At 47.9% G+C, this 12,536-nt stretch overlaps 4 protein-coding genes and 1 non-coding gene; 3 read left to right on the top strand and 2 right to left on the bottom strand.

Moving 5' to 3' along the window:
• Positions 1-118: 118 nt before the first annotated feature.
• Positions 119-1,736, top strand: CNAG_02094 (arp2/3 complex 34 kda subunit). XM_012194549.1 has 6 exons: positions 119-201; positions 259-305; positions 368-612; positions 675-967; positions 1,017-1,152; positions 1,202-1,736. Exons 1-6 carry the CDS (start codon positions 187-189, stop codon positions 1,426-1,428), a joined length of 963 nt encoding a protein of 320 aa, XP_012049939.1. The 5' UTR covers positions 119-186; the 3' UTR covers positions 1,429-1,736.
• A 311-nt stretch (positions 1,737-2,047) lies between these two features.
• CNAG_02095 (cyclin) lies at positions 2,048-4,668 on the top strand. XM_012194550.1 has 6 exons: positions 2,048-2,482; positions 2,571-2,814; positions 2,870-3,371; positions 3,424-3,910; positions 3,972-4,159; positions 4,211-4,668. The coding sequence occupies exons 1-6, from the start codon at positions 2,471-2,473 to the stop codon at positions 4,215-4,217; spliced, it is 1,440 nt and encodes a 479-aa protein (XP_012049940.1). The 5' UTR covers positions 2,048-2,470; the 3' UTR covers positions 4,218-4,668.
• Positions 4,669-5,388: 720 nt separating this feature from the next.
• CNAG_12594 lies at positions 5,389-6,687 on the bottom strand. Its single transcript, XR_001045879.1, has 2 exons — positions 5,938-6,687; positions 5,389-5,880 (listed from the first exon to the last, which is right to left on the bottom strand). It is a non-coding gene; the product is annotated as a hypothetical RNA (non-coding RNA).
• A 160-nt stretch (positions 6,688-6,847) lies between these two features.
• On the top strand, positions 6,848-8,467 carry CNAG_02096 (peroxin-16). XM_012194551.1 has 5 exons: positions 6,848-7,079; positions 7,133-7,481; positions 7,536-7,869; positions 7,923-8,244; positions 8,297-8,467. The coding sequence occupies exons 1-5, from the start codon at positions 6,944-6,946 to the stop codon at positions 8,308-8,310; spliced, it is 1,155 nt and encodes a 384-aa protein (XP_012049941.1). The 5' UTR covers positions 6,848-6,943; the 3' UTR covers positions 8,311-8,467.
• Positions 8,354-9,831, bottom strand: CNAG_02097 (hypothetical protein). XM_012194466.1 has 6 exons: positions 9,494-9,831; positions 9,259-9,425; positions 9,133-9,197; positions 8,784-9,076; positions 8,585-8,729; positions 8,354-8,532 (listed from the first exon to the last, which is right to left on the bottom strand). The coding sequence occupies exons 1-6, from the start codon at positions 9,702-9,704 to the stop codon at positions 8,499-8,501; spliced, it is 915 nt and encodes a 304-aa protein (XP_012049856.1). The 5' UTR covers positions 9,705-9,831; the 3' UTR covers positions 8,354-8,498.
• Positions 9,832-12,536: the final 2,705 nt, after the last annotated feature.

Genomic DNA, 12,536 nt, shown 5'->3' with positions numbered 1-12,536 from the left:
GGGATTGAGCCTGATACTTTGCCACGTGGAATAAGTGAGACTGATAAAGCACTTCACTTCCTGGGGTCGATGGCCGTGCGTCACCGCCCATCGTTGGTCACTGCTCACACGTCGGCGGTCAATATCACTTGCATCCCAGCTTGCACGTATAGGCAGCACCGAGAAGGACATATATCAAGAAGCACAATGATCCTTTTAGAAGTGAGTTGCTGGCTAGTCTCGCAAATCACAACGAGATTAACTCAGAACGTGCTATAGTCTCACAACACTATCATCAACGATGTCCTTTCTGACCGCTTCGAGAGGTGCGCATCTTATCGCCTGTCTCCAACATCCTAATTGAGCTGTTATACTGATGGCCTAGTAGGCCTTCTCGAGCAGATATTCAGTTTGTAGACTACGACAATGTCCGATTCCACCTGTCCACCCCATCATCCAAGACTCAGCTTCTTCTCTCCATGGGTATCCAATGCTGGCCTGACCTTGTCAAGTATGGCGCGCGCGAACATCTCCAAAACGAGTACCAAGGCTATTTCCTCTCTCAGGCTGATACAGAGCCGGAGTACGATGTCAGCTTGTTGATTGATTTGGAAAGATTGCCGGAGAGTCCGGGTACGTGGCGCCCATTTGCTTGACGATACTTGGTCGAGATGCTGATGGGTATCTTTCTCCAGAGGAGCGAGCTGCCCTTATCTCCAAAGTTGCCCATATCAAGTCCACCGCAATGTCCTCTCCTTTTCTCGCCGCTTTTGCAGAACAAGCGTCTCTTCAAGCGTCTTACAAGGAACCTGCTGGTGCCCAGCAAGCAGACTTGCAGCCATCCGAGGTTAAGGGAGATTTGAAGATTGTGAAGTACCGCGAAGAAGAAGCCATCTTCATCCAAGCCAGCCATGATCGAGTGACTATCATCTTCTCTACGGTATTTAAGGAGGAGACAGACCGAGTATATGGAAGAGTGTTCTTGCAGGTATGTCGGGAGGTATAACAAACGAGACAAGCATTTAATCCGCTTTCAGGAATTCGTGGATGCTCGAAGACTGCACAGTCTTCAAAATGCTCCTCAAGTCATGTATTCTAACCGCGAGCCTCCTCTCGAAATCCGACACCTCCCTGGACTCAAGAACGGCGAAGATTGGGGTTATGTCACTTTTGGTATATATATTTACTCCTTTTTCATGACGTGTCTAACCCAATCATTTAGTTCTCTTCCCTCGCCACTTTGCAAACCCATCCCAAGCTCTTGCCACTATCAACCGTATCCAGCTCTTCCGCGATTACTTGCATTACCACATCAAGTGCTCCAAGGCTTACATGCACTCTCGAATGAGATACAGGGTTGCCGAATTCCTTAAGGTTCTTAACCGAGCAAAGCCCGAGATTGCTAGTGAGAAGAAGACCGCTAGCGGTAGGACGTTCAGGTCACGTTAGAAAAAGGAAAAAAAAGTGTTGTATACCAGAACTTGTCATAACGTTAGGAAAATGTGTTATGAAGGATATTGCAATCCGTGAAGGGAATGTGGTGTCGGAAAGGCTGCTTATACCCATCTCTGAATCGAATGCCATCTAAATCACAATTTGGAGCAGTATGTGATATATTTACAGACCGTTCGTTTGTGGATCTTGAATCATAGTACTCGAGTAGTTATTACGGTTGTTGTGAAGTCATTGTGGTCGCAATCAGCCCTACATAGTCCTTTCCGCCGGTAATTTCTCTTGTTTGCACTCCTTCTATTTTCTCCGCCCCGTATCTCTTGCATTGTCCATCCGCATCCCTTCCCTTTTGAATGACGGATCAGAGGATCCGACGGAAGATACGATACGTAGCGTCATAATCATTGGGTGAATCCATCCCCTGCCTGATGGGTCGGAGATCAAGTATCACTCCAGAAAAACACAAACATGTTTGAATGCCACTGGGCCGAACGCCGTAACGCCGGATGTTTGCGACTTATTTCTTTTGTCACCCTTAAAGTCGGCGAGCGCCGCCGCAACTCTCGACCAACATGCAGCTTGTTCGCAGCAAACATCGTCTACTCTATCCTCCTTCTTTCATTCTCATCTTCACCTTCTCTTTCATCCTTCGCCCACTACCACACATCCCCTCCCCTCCTTATTCCCTTCCCCTGTAACGCTTATTCCCTTATCGCATCCGTACTCGTCACTACCCTACTGCATTCACTCGTTCAGACGGCCACTTGCGAAACGGACAAACATCCCATATTTCCCTCCATCCTCGCCTCTATTCAATCAACTGGACGTCTAGCGGCTATCTTAGTCCTGGTCTAGTATTACTGTGTTGATCCCAACTTATAAATTTCTCTTTAATCATAATCGGTGACAGCCTGTCTTTGGCGCCACTCACACACAACACTGTATACACTCACCCTCAATCAACTTGTCAAACACCTTCTGGCACCGCCATCTCCCAATCCCAAGTCCCCAGACATTCCACGAAACGTAAAGTAACAGTATGGCTTCCCGAGTAAGTATCTGCGACCCACTTTATCCATCTTCACGACATATGCAAACATCACATTATGAAGGCCCAGGCTCACTCTTATCTTGCACAGAACCCCGTCGTCACCCGCCGAGCTGCTACTCGTTCTCGAAATGACGAGAACGCCGCTCCTCAACCGTCAGTACGAACCAAGCCCTCAATCTCCCACCTCGGCCCTGCTTCCAAGGCTGCGGTTGTCAATGCCTCTGTAGTCGCTGGCAAGAAGCCTGTCGCTGTCAAGGCTGGCGCCAAGAGGACAGCTTTGGGAGGCGTGGTTGTTAACGGTAAGGAAGATACTGAAGCCGCGAAGAAGCCTTGTAAGTTTGTCGATCAGTCAACGTACCTTTGTTTGGTATTGACTTTCCGCGCTAGTGAAGGCGAATGGCAAGACTGTCACCGAGGCTAGACAGCCTCTTGCGTCCCGACAAAACAATGCTCAGCCCACACGACCGATTGCCGCCATCCCTCACCGATCCAAAGCGGCTCCTGCCAACGTCTATGCTCCTGTAGAGGCTCCTACTAAGCTTACTGTCGACGACGATATGCAGATGGAGATCGATACTCGACGATCTCAGCCCGTCTCCAGCGCTGCCGGCTTCGCGACTGTCGATGAGGAGCTTCTCGATGACGAATCCGAAGAGGATGACGTGGAAGAGGAGGATGAAGAAGATTGGCTGAGGATGTCTGAAGAGGAGATGGTGAAGGCGCAAGAGCAACTGGACGTCGTGCAGGCGACTTTCAAAGATGATGTTGACATGTTTGACACCACTATGGTTGCCGAGTACGCGGACGAGATTTTCGAGCACATGGAGCGACTTGAGGAGACTGTTATGCCTAACCCTCGCTACATGGACTTCCAGACTGAGATTGAATGGTAAGCGTCAAAATCTCTATCAATCAAACAACATCCACTGAATTATTTTTAGGACCATGAGGACAACACTTATTGATTGGCTTCTTCAAGTGCATCTTCGTTACCACATGCTCCCCGAGACTCTTTGGATCGCTGTCAACATTGTTGACCGATTCCTTTCCACCAGAGTGGTCTCCCTTGTCAAGCTTCAACTTGTTGGTGTCACCGCCATGTTCATCGCTGCCAAGTATGAAGAGATCCTCGCTCCTTCTGTTGAGGAGTTTGTCTACATGACTGAAAATGGGTACACCAAGGATGAGATCCTTAAGGGAGAAAGGATTATCCTTCAAACCCTCGATTTCACCATTTCATCCTACTGTTCCCCGTACTCATGGGTCAGGCGAATTTCTAAGGCCGACGATTACGACGTTCAAACTCGAACATTGAGCAAATTCTTGATGGAGGTCACCCTTTTGGACCACAGGTTCCTCAGGTGTAAGCCTAGCATGATCGCTGCCATCGGGATGTATCTTGCCAGGAAGATGTTGGGCGGCGACTGGGTAAGCTGGTTTAACACAGATATGTTGCCCTTGATGCACTAACCTGACCGTTCTACCTCAGAATGACGCTTTTATCTACTACTCCAACTTTACTGAATCTCAACTCATCACTGGCGCATCTCTTTTGTGCGAGCGACTTATTGAGCCTGACTTTGAGTCCGTGTACGTTTACAAGAAGTACGCCAACAAGAAGTTTTTGCGAGCGTCTACCTTTGCGCGAGATTGGGCTTTGACCAACGCCGCCAACTCGTAAGTGGCTTCTGTTCATCTTCCATTATGTGGGCTAACCTTGGGCTGTAGATCATGAAAACACGCGAGAAAATGACAATTCCAACAAGGACAAATTTCTTCCCCCATTTCAACCCTATAACTCCGAATTCCTGCATTTCTTCATCTTCGCTGTTTCTCTCGAACACGGTTATGTGCTTGAGTCTTGAGGATGTCCAGACATACCCCTTAAACTATCCTCTATTAGTTCTTGCACCTAAGCATTTTCAGTTACATAACTTTTCATAACCATCATTTATACCCATAGTACCAATAAAAAGCGGTGACAACATCCATGTGATATAATATGTTTTCGATCGTGCAGCTGGGGGAGGGGGACCCACGTACAAGGACTTGCACATTATAATAGAGTAGAGCTAGTCATTTGCTGGATGTCAGTCATTTGTATTGTACATCCAGGGCAGCGCTCCCGGTTTCTTCATCGTTACAAACTTGTTGCCGCCGCAACGACGACGGCGGCTGCTGTTCTTATGCCACGACTATTGAAAATGGCGTTGAGTAAAACAAATATAAAATTGCTATTTGTGAATGAAGAGTGCATTCGGCAATAATAAAGGTCGCTGGTGGTTTACATGCATACAAGGACCCAATTCCATGTCTTCGCACATCTTCATCTTTCATTCGATGGAAGCGCAAATTGATCGAAAATGACCACTTTGTTACATCCCCCTCGCGGCGCTGAATTTATCTCACGAGGCAACTGAAACCTCAATAGTTTGAATGATTATCACCCACTCCAATGAATTTTCGGCAAAATAGTAGAAGTTCCAGGTGATTCCCATGCATTCAGAGAACACGTTCGATATCTTCTTGAAGCCTCACCTTTGATGTGCTGAAAGCGAAAATCGATTGAACGACGTCCATCAGTATCACTACGATGCGTGCGGCGGTGGGATCTCTGTCATCTCATGATGGCCTTCGCTCACGCCAGTATATTTTCGCAATACCTGAATTAGTTCCAGTCGAGTCCGTTTATGCACGAATGCCATCGAATGTATTCGCGAGCCTTCCATTCTGGTGTTACGAAAGTGGAGATCGAATAAATGTTGAACAACGGACGATTATCGCCCGGCCGGCAAAGGCTCGGTGATGAGATCGTGACTTTGAACTGTTATTGGTCACGCCAGTGAATTTTCGCCAAGCCAAAGGTCATCGCAGGTAAAGACCTCGTTTCCGTAGAGCCTAATGCATGTCTTTTCAATGCTTCGACTAAGATTTAGCGGTAATAAAATCAACTGAATGTCGACCACCTTTATGGTGGGAAAGATTTGGACCTATCATTATCAGATAAGATGGAGAATGGTACAGCGCGTCGGAAGGTCACGAGTCTGGTTGGCTGACTCATATTTCAGTGGCTGAGAAGTAGAGCTTGCCTTTCTCGTAATTATAGCCCGAGAGGAGGTATTGGAGGAACTGAAGGGGGGGAATAATACTGGATTGATTTCTGTGATAGCTGCGCGCTAATCAGAGAGGAGTCTGCCGCTGTGGGACCGTTTTTGCCCATGATTTGGAGATTGATTCATATACAGCAAATGGATACTTCTTAGAAATGCTGTTATCTTCTGCAGCACTTTCCATCGTCCTCAAATTACCTTGACTGGTGGTAGTCGTAGCAATGAGGCATGCGGTTCCAAATTTTGGGACATGTAATATGTAATATAATGCTTCAAGCCATTTGCATCCTAAATTGGTTAACCAAAGCCTATAGAATGGTCCGATTCATCCACAATCATGCTTACATGGGTTTGTTCATAGGTAGGGCATCTCATAACCTGAGCAGGTTGTGGAGCAAGACGAAATGGCACTTAGTAGCGTGAAGCGGCTTCGTGAGTGAGTAGATAAAAATTTGGTCACCTTATAACAGCTGTATTGGACAAACGCTGGCTTATGGAGGCCGAAAACCATCCTGGCTCCAGCAAATATCATATAGCGAACGTTATAGCCTTCGGAGGAAAGAGGAAATAGGGGGGTTCGATTCCCAGACGTAATTTCCGCAGGTTAACTGATATCGTGCAAGTCCTTCGCCACCAAAGTGATTATCAAGGTATCAAAGAGGTCTTATAGGCGTTTGAGCTGGGTATGGAGATGATTTGGATGAAGATCCACAAAACGGCGGAATGAGGAAAGGTGATAAAGAGAATTTGTTTTTCAGATGTCAATTTTGCGGATATGACGCCTTCCTGTCCAATTCTTTTGCTTCCAGTGGGTCTTCCTATGTGTCACGGAGGTGTCGTTGGAAATTAGGATGGTTTGGAGATGATTTCGAGTGCTCTGTGAATTATAAAAACGGACTCAGTGGGCGCGAAAGGGGTGAGAATGGAATCATCGTTACTTACCGATTTTCTTGATGCATGCGCGCCGCTGGCAGCGTACACTTAATAGAATCGGCCTCTGGCTACCACATACCTCAAGCGCCAAGCATAGTATGCAGAACTGAAGGAGATATAAGGATTTGAATGAAATTACAGCAATCAAAGTCCAAATTACAGCAAACACGGTGATGCATTTTGAACTTACAGCAAACGCGGGTCGAATTTACAGCAAAAACCCTAACACGCTCACGCGCCGAACAGGTGGACTCGTTAGTGTCCTGATCTAAGTGCGTTCAACCTCTCCTGTCGTCCACCGGCTATTATCGTCCGAAAACACATTCCACTGCATCATCCACTCAATAATCATCTCGTTTTCACCTTTTGAGGGATCGTCAACCCAGCGACAACATTTATACAGCAGCGTCTGCCTAGCATGTCTCCCCTAGAAGCATATCACTCGTTCTTGCTCTCCAATCTTTCCGCTGTCCAGACTATCGAATCCTCCATCTCGAATATCACCTGGCTCTTGCCTGGACGCTTCGAAGATGCCGAGGTGGCATCTGAAGGATGTAAGTGCCCATATGTGATTAAGATAACAAGTAGCTAATCAGTTATGACTTAGTGTATGCCCTTCTGTCTCTTGTGGCTGGATACCATGATAAAATACTCTCGTCCCATCTCTCATCATCGCTTTCACTTCCTCCGCATCCATTTGCGAAGCCACAGACGTCAACAGAGCCTTTATCAGCACCGCAAGAGTCAGGTACTACAAGAATACATCCGCTATTACCACCGCCATCTGATCATGCTCGTTATACCCGCTACTGGATTGAGAGCTCATCACTCTATGAGAAAGCTAGTCGGGCCTTGAGTACAATATCGTATCTAGAGCTGCTCGTTGAGATGGTCGCAAGAAAGAAATTGGGCGACAGAAGGAGATGGAAAGTGGTTCTTGGGCTGGAATCGCTAAAGTAAGACTTAAATATCCACGAGATAAGCTGCGTGTGTTGGCTGATGGTCCGTAGAACTTTCCTCCGCCTATTATTAATGCTCAAGACTCGGCGACCGGTTCTTTCTCAACCCACTCCTCAACGTGAATTCGATCTGGCTTCCCTGCCGCCGGGGCTCTTGGATCCATCATCATCCCAACCGCAGGACGGAAATAACCCGGTCACTCCTCAGTTACCAGCTTACTCTCCTCTTCGATCTCATCTCTTCCCCATGGCGGGTAACTTGCCTGAGAAGTATCTAGAGCATCCACTTGATCTAATCCCACAGCTGAAAGGAAGCGAGTATATTGCAGAAGTCGTGGCCTGCTGCGTGGGGTTGGTCCGTGTTTACCTTTTGATAAGAGCATCTGTGGGTTTCTTCAGTCAATCATTACCGATCACTGAGCTGATACACTCCTACAGCGTCAAGGAGTGACACGCCCATATAATCCATCTTCCCTTCCCACGCTTTCTCGTCTCATGTCACCTTACCTTATCCCTTTGGTGCTTCTCCTCTTGTCACGCAGACTACGATCCAAGGGCGAATCGCCTTTGCTTATGTCACATTATGCCCAACAGGATAAAAAACTTGCTTTGCAGGCATTCATGACGGGTCCTATGTGGATTGGATGGACGAGGCCCAAGATTGTCAGTGTCGCGAGGACTCTGGAAAGGATACCTATATTGGGATTGGTGGGCGACTTGGTGGAAGGGTATTTGCCCCTGGTTGATGATTACTTCTTCTGTGAGTTCATGGATTATTGAAGTTTTGTAAGTTGGCTGATGTATTGTTCCAGATACCACTTCATGAGAAAAGTACGGGAGGTATATCCAATAGTAGTTCCTGCATGTTGATGATGCATTGAATCATCGAAAGTTCATCTGCCGGCCTCAAATTCAATAATCTGATCAATTTCAACTCAGACAGGAATTATGTGCCCCACTTATGCATACAAAGTACAACTGCATTTACCGGCCCCGAATGTCCTCTAATAGTCCTTATTTCTTCTTCAACAAGCCTTTTTGCAACCACCTACATAACCAGTGATCAGCATAAGTGCCATAAAGAGATAAGATACACGTACTTTGGTATCTTCTTTTCCTTGGGTTGATCGGGCTCAGCAGCAGTAACAGGTGTCCCACTTTCGCTCGTTTCTTTCACAACTGGGGGTGGTAATGGCTCACTCTTCTTCCTAAGTTCGTCTTTCAACGGCGCTGAAAAAGAGCTCGCTGAGAGAATTAAAATCAGTCATGGTCAATTCAAAACGAAAAAGAGCGCCTTACAGTTCATCTCCTCTTCATCCCATTTGACCATAAGCAAACTCTGGGGCACCAGCCCCAGCTCTGCGAGAGACTCTTGGCCACCCGTGCCCCCTTGTAATCCTTGCACAACTCCTCCGCGGACTGCACCGTAATTGGCAGGGGCAATGATGTTGGTCTTGTATGGATTCGGCTTTTTGGTGACAGGAACGGGGTGTTCGGGGTAGCGGTTGCGAGGTGGCTGCCAGAGAATGAATGTTTTACTCTGTGAAGCCTCGTCTAAACAAGAGCGAACGAAGGCGTAGACAGGTTGGATTCTGGCAAACCATCAACTGACGTTTGTCAATGGATCAAAGCCTTCTTGGCGACTTACGGGCTTGAACTGGGGAACACACTCTGAATAATGGTACCATCTGAAAACTTGATCCGCATTGTAGTCTGTCATTCCGGACATCAGTTACTTAATCAACTCCGACCGAATCGTTGATCTATGACCAACCTCTGGCCATTTATCCCGCTTCGCCTTCTCCTTTTCTCCCTTTTCAGCGTCACGATATTTGCTGGTAATCAAAGGAGCTTCGTTCAAACGCTTTGAGCGTGATGATACGGAAGCATAAATGGCACGGACGTCGTTAACGGTCGGTTCGAAGAACGCATCGTCGAGATCTAAGTAGGAGATGAGTCATCAGTACGAGGCATTTGCTGAAATGGCTTGAGATGGCCCGGCCACTTACCCTCATCAGCTTTTGGAGCAGATTCTACAGGGTTATAGACCTTGATTTGAGGCTCTGTGCTGGTTGAAGTTGGAGCAGCAGGTGTTGAGGATGTCTCGGCAACAGGCTCGACCGCCAGGTTGGTTTCTTGGGGGACCTGTTCCGCTGGCGATGGTGTCGGGAAAGAAGCTGGTTGCTGAGTAGGTTCTTTCTGGAGTGCTTGGTCGCTCATGGGAGTTGTAGTGGGTAAACTGATGAAAAAGCTTAAAGAAAGTAATCCAGTGAATAGATGATTATGGATGATTATTCGAGAGTTCGGGGGTTGAGTGTTCTTCCGCGGCGACACAATGACGCGTCAACACTCCAACATCATCACTTTCACCTACTCACTCTCTGAAATCAGTCGAGGAAGGAGACATATTGGTTAAGTCACTTGGTCAAAAGACAATTATTACCGGCGTCGATATACGCCTGGTGCCACTCACAACGTCCTTCCTGTTATGAAGCTATGTGCGCAAGCTTGGCGCATCCATTTCGAAGACAATCTTATCTCCCACGGCTCCATTCAGTTTCCAATCTCTTATGACAATTATCTCGGCCTTCCTATGGTCAACTTCTCTGCAAAACGACCTCAAGCTATGGTTGTAGCTCCCGTCTCTGGCTTCATCACCCCAACCGATAGCCTGAACGCATTTCACCCAGCCGAGTCGCCGCACTACATTGAGCACCGTAGGCTTGGCCATATCGGCAGAGACGATCTCCTCGACCTAGCGAAAGGAGGGAATCTAGCCTACGACTATGCTACCCTAAAGAACGATGATTTCAAGTTGTCAGACTGTTCAGCTTGTCAACAGGCATCTTCCACTCGCCAATCTCGAAAGGGTGAATCCCCTCGTGGCAGCGCAGATGGTGAGCTGGTCCACGTTGACCTTACTGGGAGACTCCAGCCATCCGTCAAAGGCAACGAGTACGCTCTCATTATGATAGCAGACTTTACCAAGGTTCGCTCCGTCGTACATCTCGCCCGGAAGTCTGACGCCCTGCGTCATGTCGAAGGCTTCGTCATACGTCTTCAACGCCAGTCGGACATTAAAGTCAAAACAATCCGATCCGACAGAGGTACGGAATTTTCGCTCGCTGCTTTCTGCGCATGCATGGGTATCAATCATCAGACCACTCCCGGACATGCCCCAGAGTTTAATGGTGTCGCCGAGAGAAATGTAGGCCACATTTAACTCAAGATCACTACATTACTTCTTTCAACCCCACATGGTCACCCGTATTGGGACTATGCCATGGCCCATATAGTCAATGTCATGCGTGAACAAAACAATCAATAGCGGTATTTCAGACAAAACGGCATGAGAGGTAATTAAGGGTCGCAAGCCAGATCCCCACAATGTGCGTGAATTCGGCGAAATAGTCTTCGCACATGTGCCTGCAGGGCTGAGACCGATCAAATCGGATCTCACTGTCCCGAAGGGTAGGCTGCCTCGTATTCTCGGTCAAGATGAGATGGTCACCGGTTATGTTGTACGTTACGAGGATGATGGCTCCGTGGGTTTCGCTCCCGACGTCAGAACTGCTACCGGCGTCGACATTGACACGCCTATCAAAGAGCGACAGGCTACCCCAAGACCGCCAGTCAACGTACAACCCTCGCCTCCATCTATGAAGCTCTCAGAAGTTAGAATGGAAGCTGGGACTCAAAAGAAGATAGGAGAACTGGGTAGTGGAGATCGAGCGAGGAAGGATAATGAGGACCGTACGGTGATCTCTCCAACAGAGCCCGTACCTGCAGAGTCCGATAATGCGTCCGGGGTGGTCCAACCCATCCCTGTGGCGTCTCCAGGCGTGAGTAATTCATCTATCCGTCGAAGCACTAGACTTCAGAAAGCTGCTGATAAGTCTGTGCAACCTGCCCACATCGCTGGCCGCCGAAGCCGCCCTTGCATCAGCTACGGTTCCAGCGGGCGACGAACCTGCCATTCTTGAGGAGGCGATGGACACGGTCTAAAACCCTCGGTGGAGGGAAGGAGAGCGGCCTACATGTATATTCCGACGCAGACTAGGCGTGATGCTCAGACACCCGAAGATCCACAACCGGTTACATTGCCTACTTTCACGGCTTCCCGGTGAGCTGGTGTTCGCGCCGCCAGCGCACCGTAGCGCACTCCACCACGGAAGCGAAGTATATTGCTGCAACACAAGCCACTCGCGATTCTTCCCCATTCCTCAGCTTACGAGGGAATCTCCATTCAGGACACCACCTCCAGATGGCCACAATGAAGAGAGCTATGCCATCCTTTTGCACCTCAATTCAAAGTGGCCAACCAGTCGATCGATGAAGGAGCTCCTGAGATTGATGAAAAACAACGTGAAGGGGAAGGTACTATGTTGTGAAAAATACCCAAGGGATAGAGAGCACCGGTACCATTCTGCGGGGACACTTGACAGGTTCCGGCTTCGATGCTGCGTGTGTAAACATACATTATCGGAATCAGAAGCTCGCAATTACTTTGGATTATCTGGCTTCGGGGTCTATTGGAGGAAATCGGTCTGTCACAGGTGGACCCCAATACTCTACATATCGACAACCAGTCAGCCATTTGCCTCTCATATAACCCACTCTCCCACGAGAAGTCTAAACATATCGATATTCGATGTCATATCATTAGGGAGAGGGTTGAAAATTTGGAGATAAAGCTGGCGTACATCCCGACTGAAAAGCAACGAGCAGATGTGCTCACTAAGGCTTTAGATGGAGTGTTACGGCTTATTACTTATTTAATTATTTATTTATTCAGATCTTGTGGTGGAGAGAACCCAAGGAAAGAGGATATATATATTTGAATCCTTTTAGCTTAGTTTCCCTTTTACTTAGAAATCTCTCAATGCAAGTCCGGGAGACTACGCTCTCTAGGATCAACTAACATCCCAGCAAATCCAGTCCAGAGAACCCATAAACATAGCTACCCACCCAGACCCAGCCTAGTTTCCCTTTGCCCCTCCCTGTATTCTTTCCCGCTCTTCCCTCGACTACCCGACCTGTGACCCCAGACGT

This window comes from Cryptococcus neoformans, chromosome 6 (assembly GCF_000149245.1).
Source record: "Cryptococcus neoformans var. grubii H99 chromosome 6, complete sequence".
Taxonomy (NCBI): Eukaryota; Fungi; Basidiomycota; class Tremellomycetes; order Tremellales; family Cryptococcaceae; genus Cryptococcus; species Cryptococcus neoformans.
The sequence above is the reverse complement of the archived record's forward strand: the minus strand, read 5'-3'. Positions and strand labels throughout refer to the sequence as shown.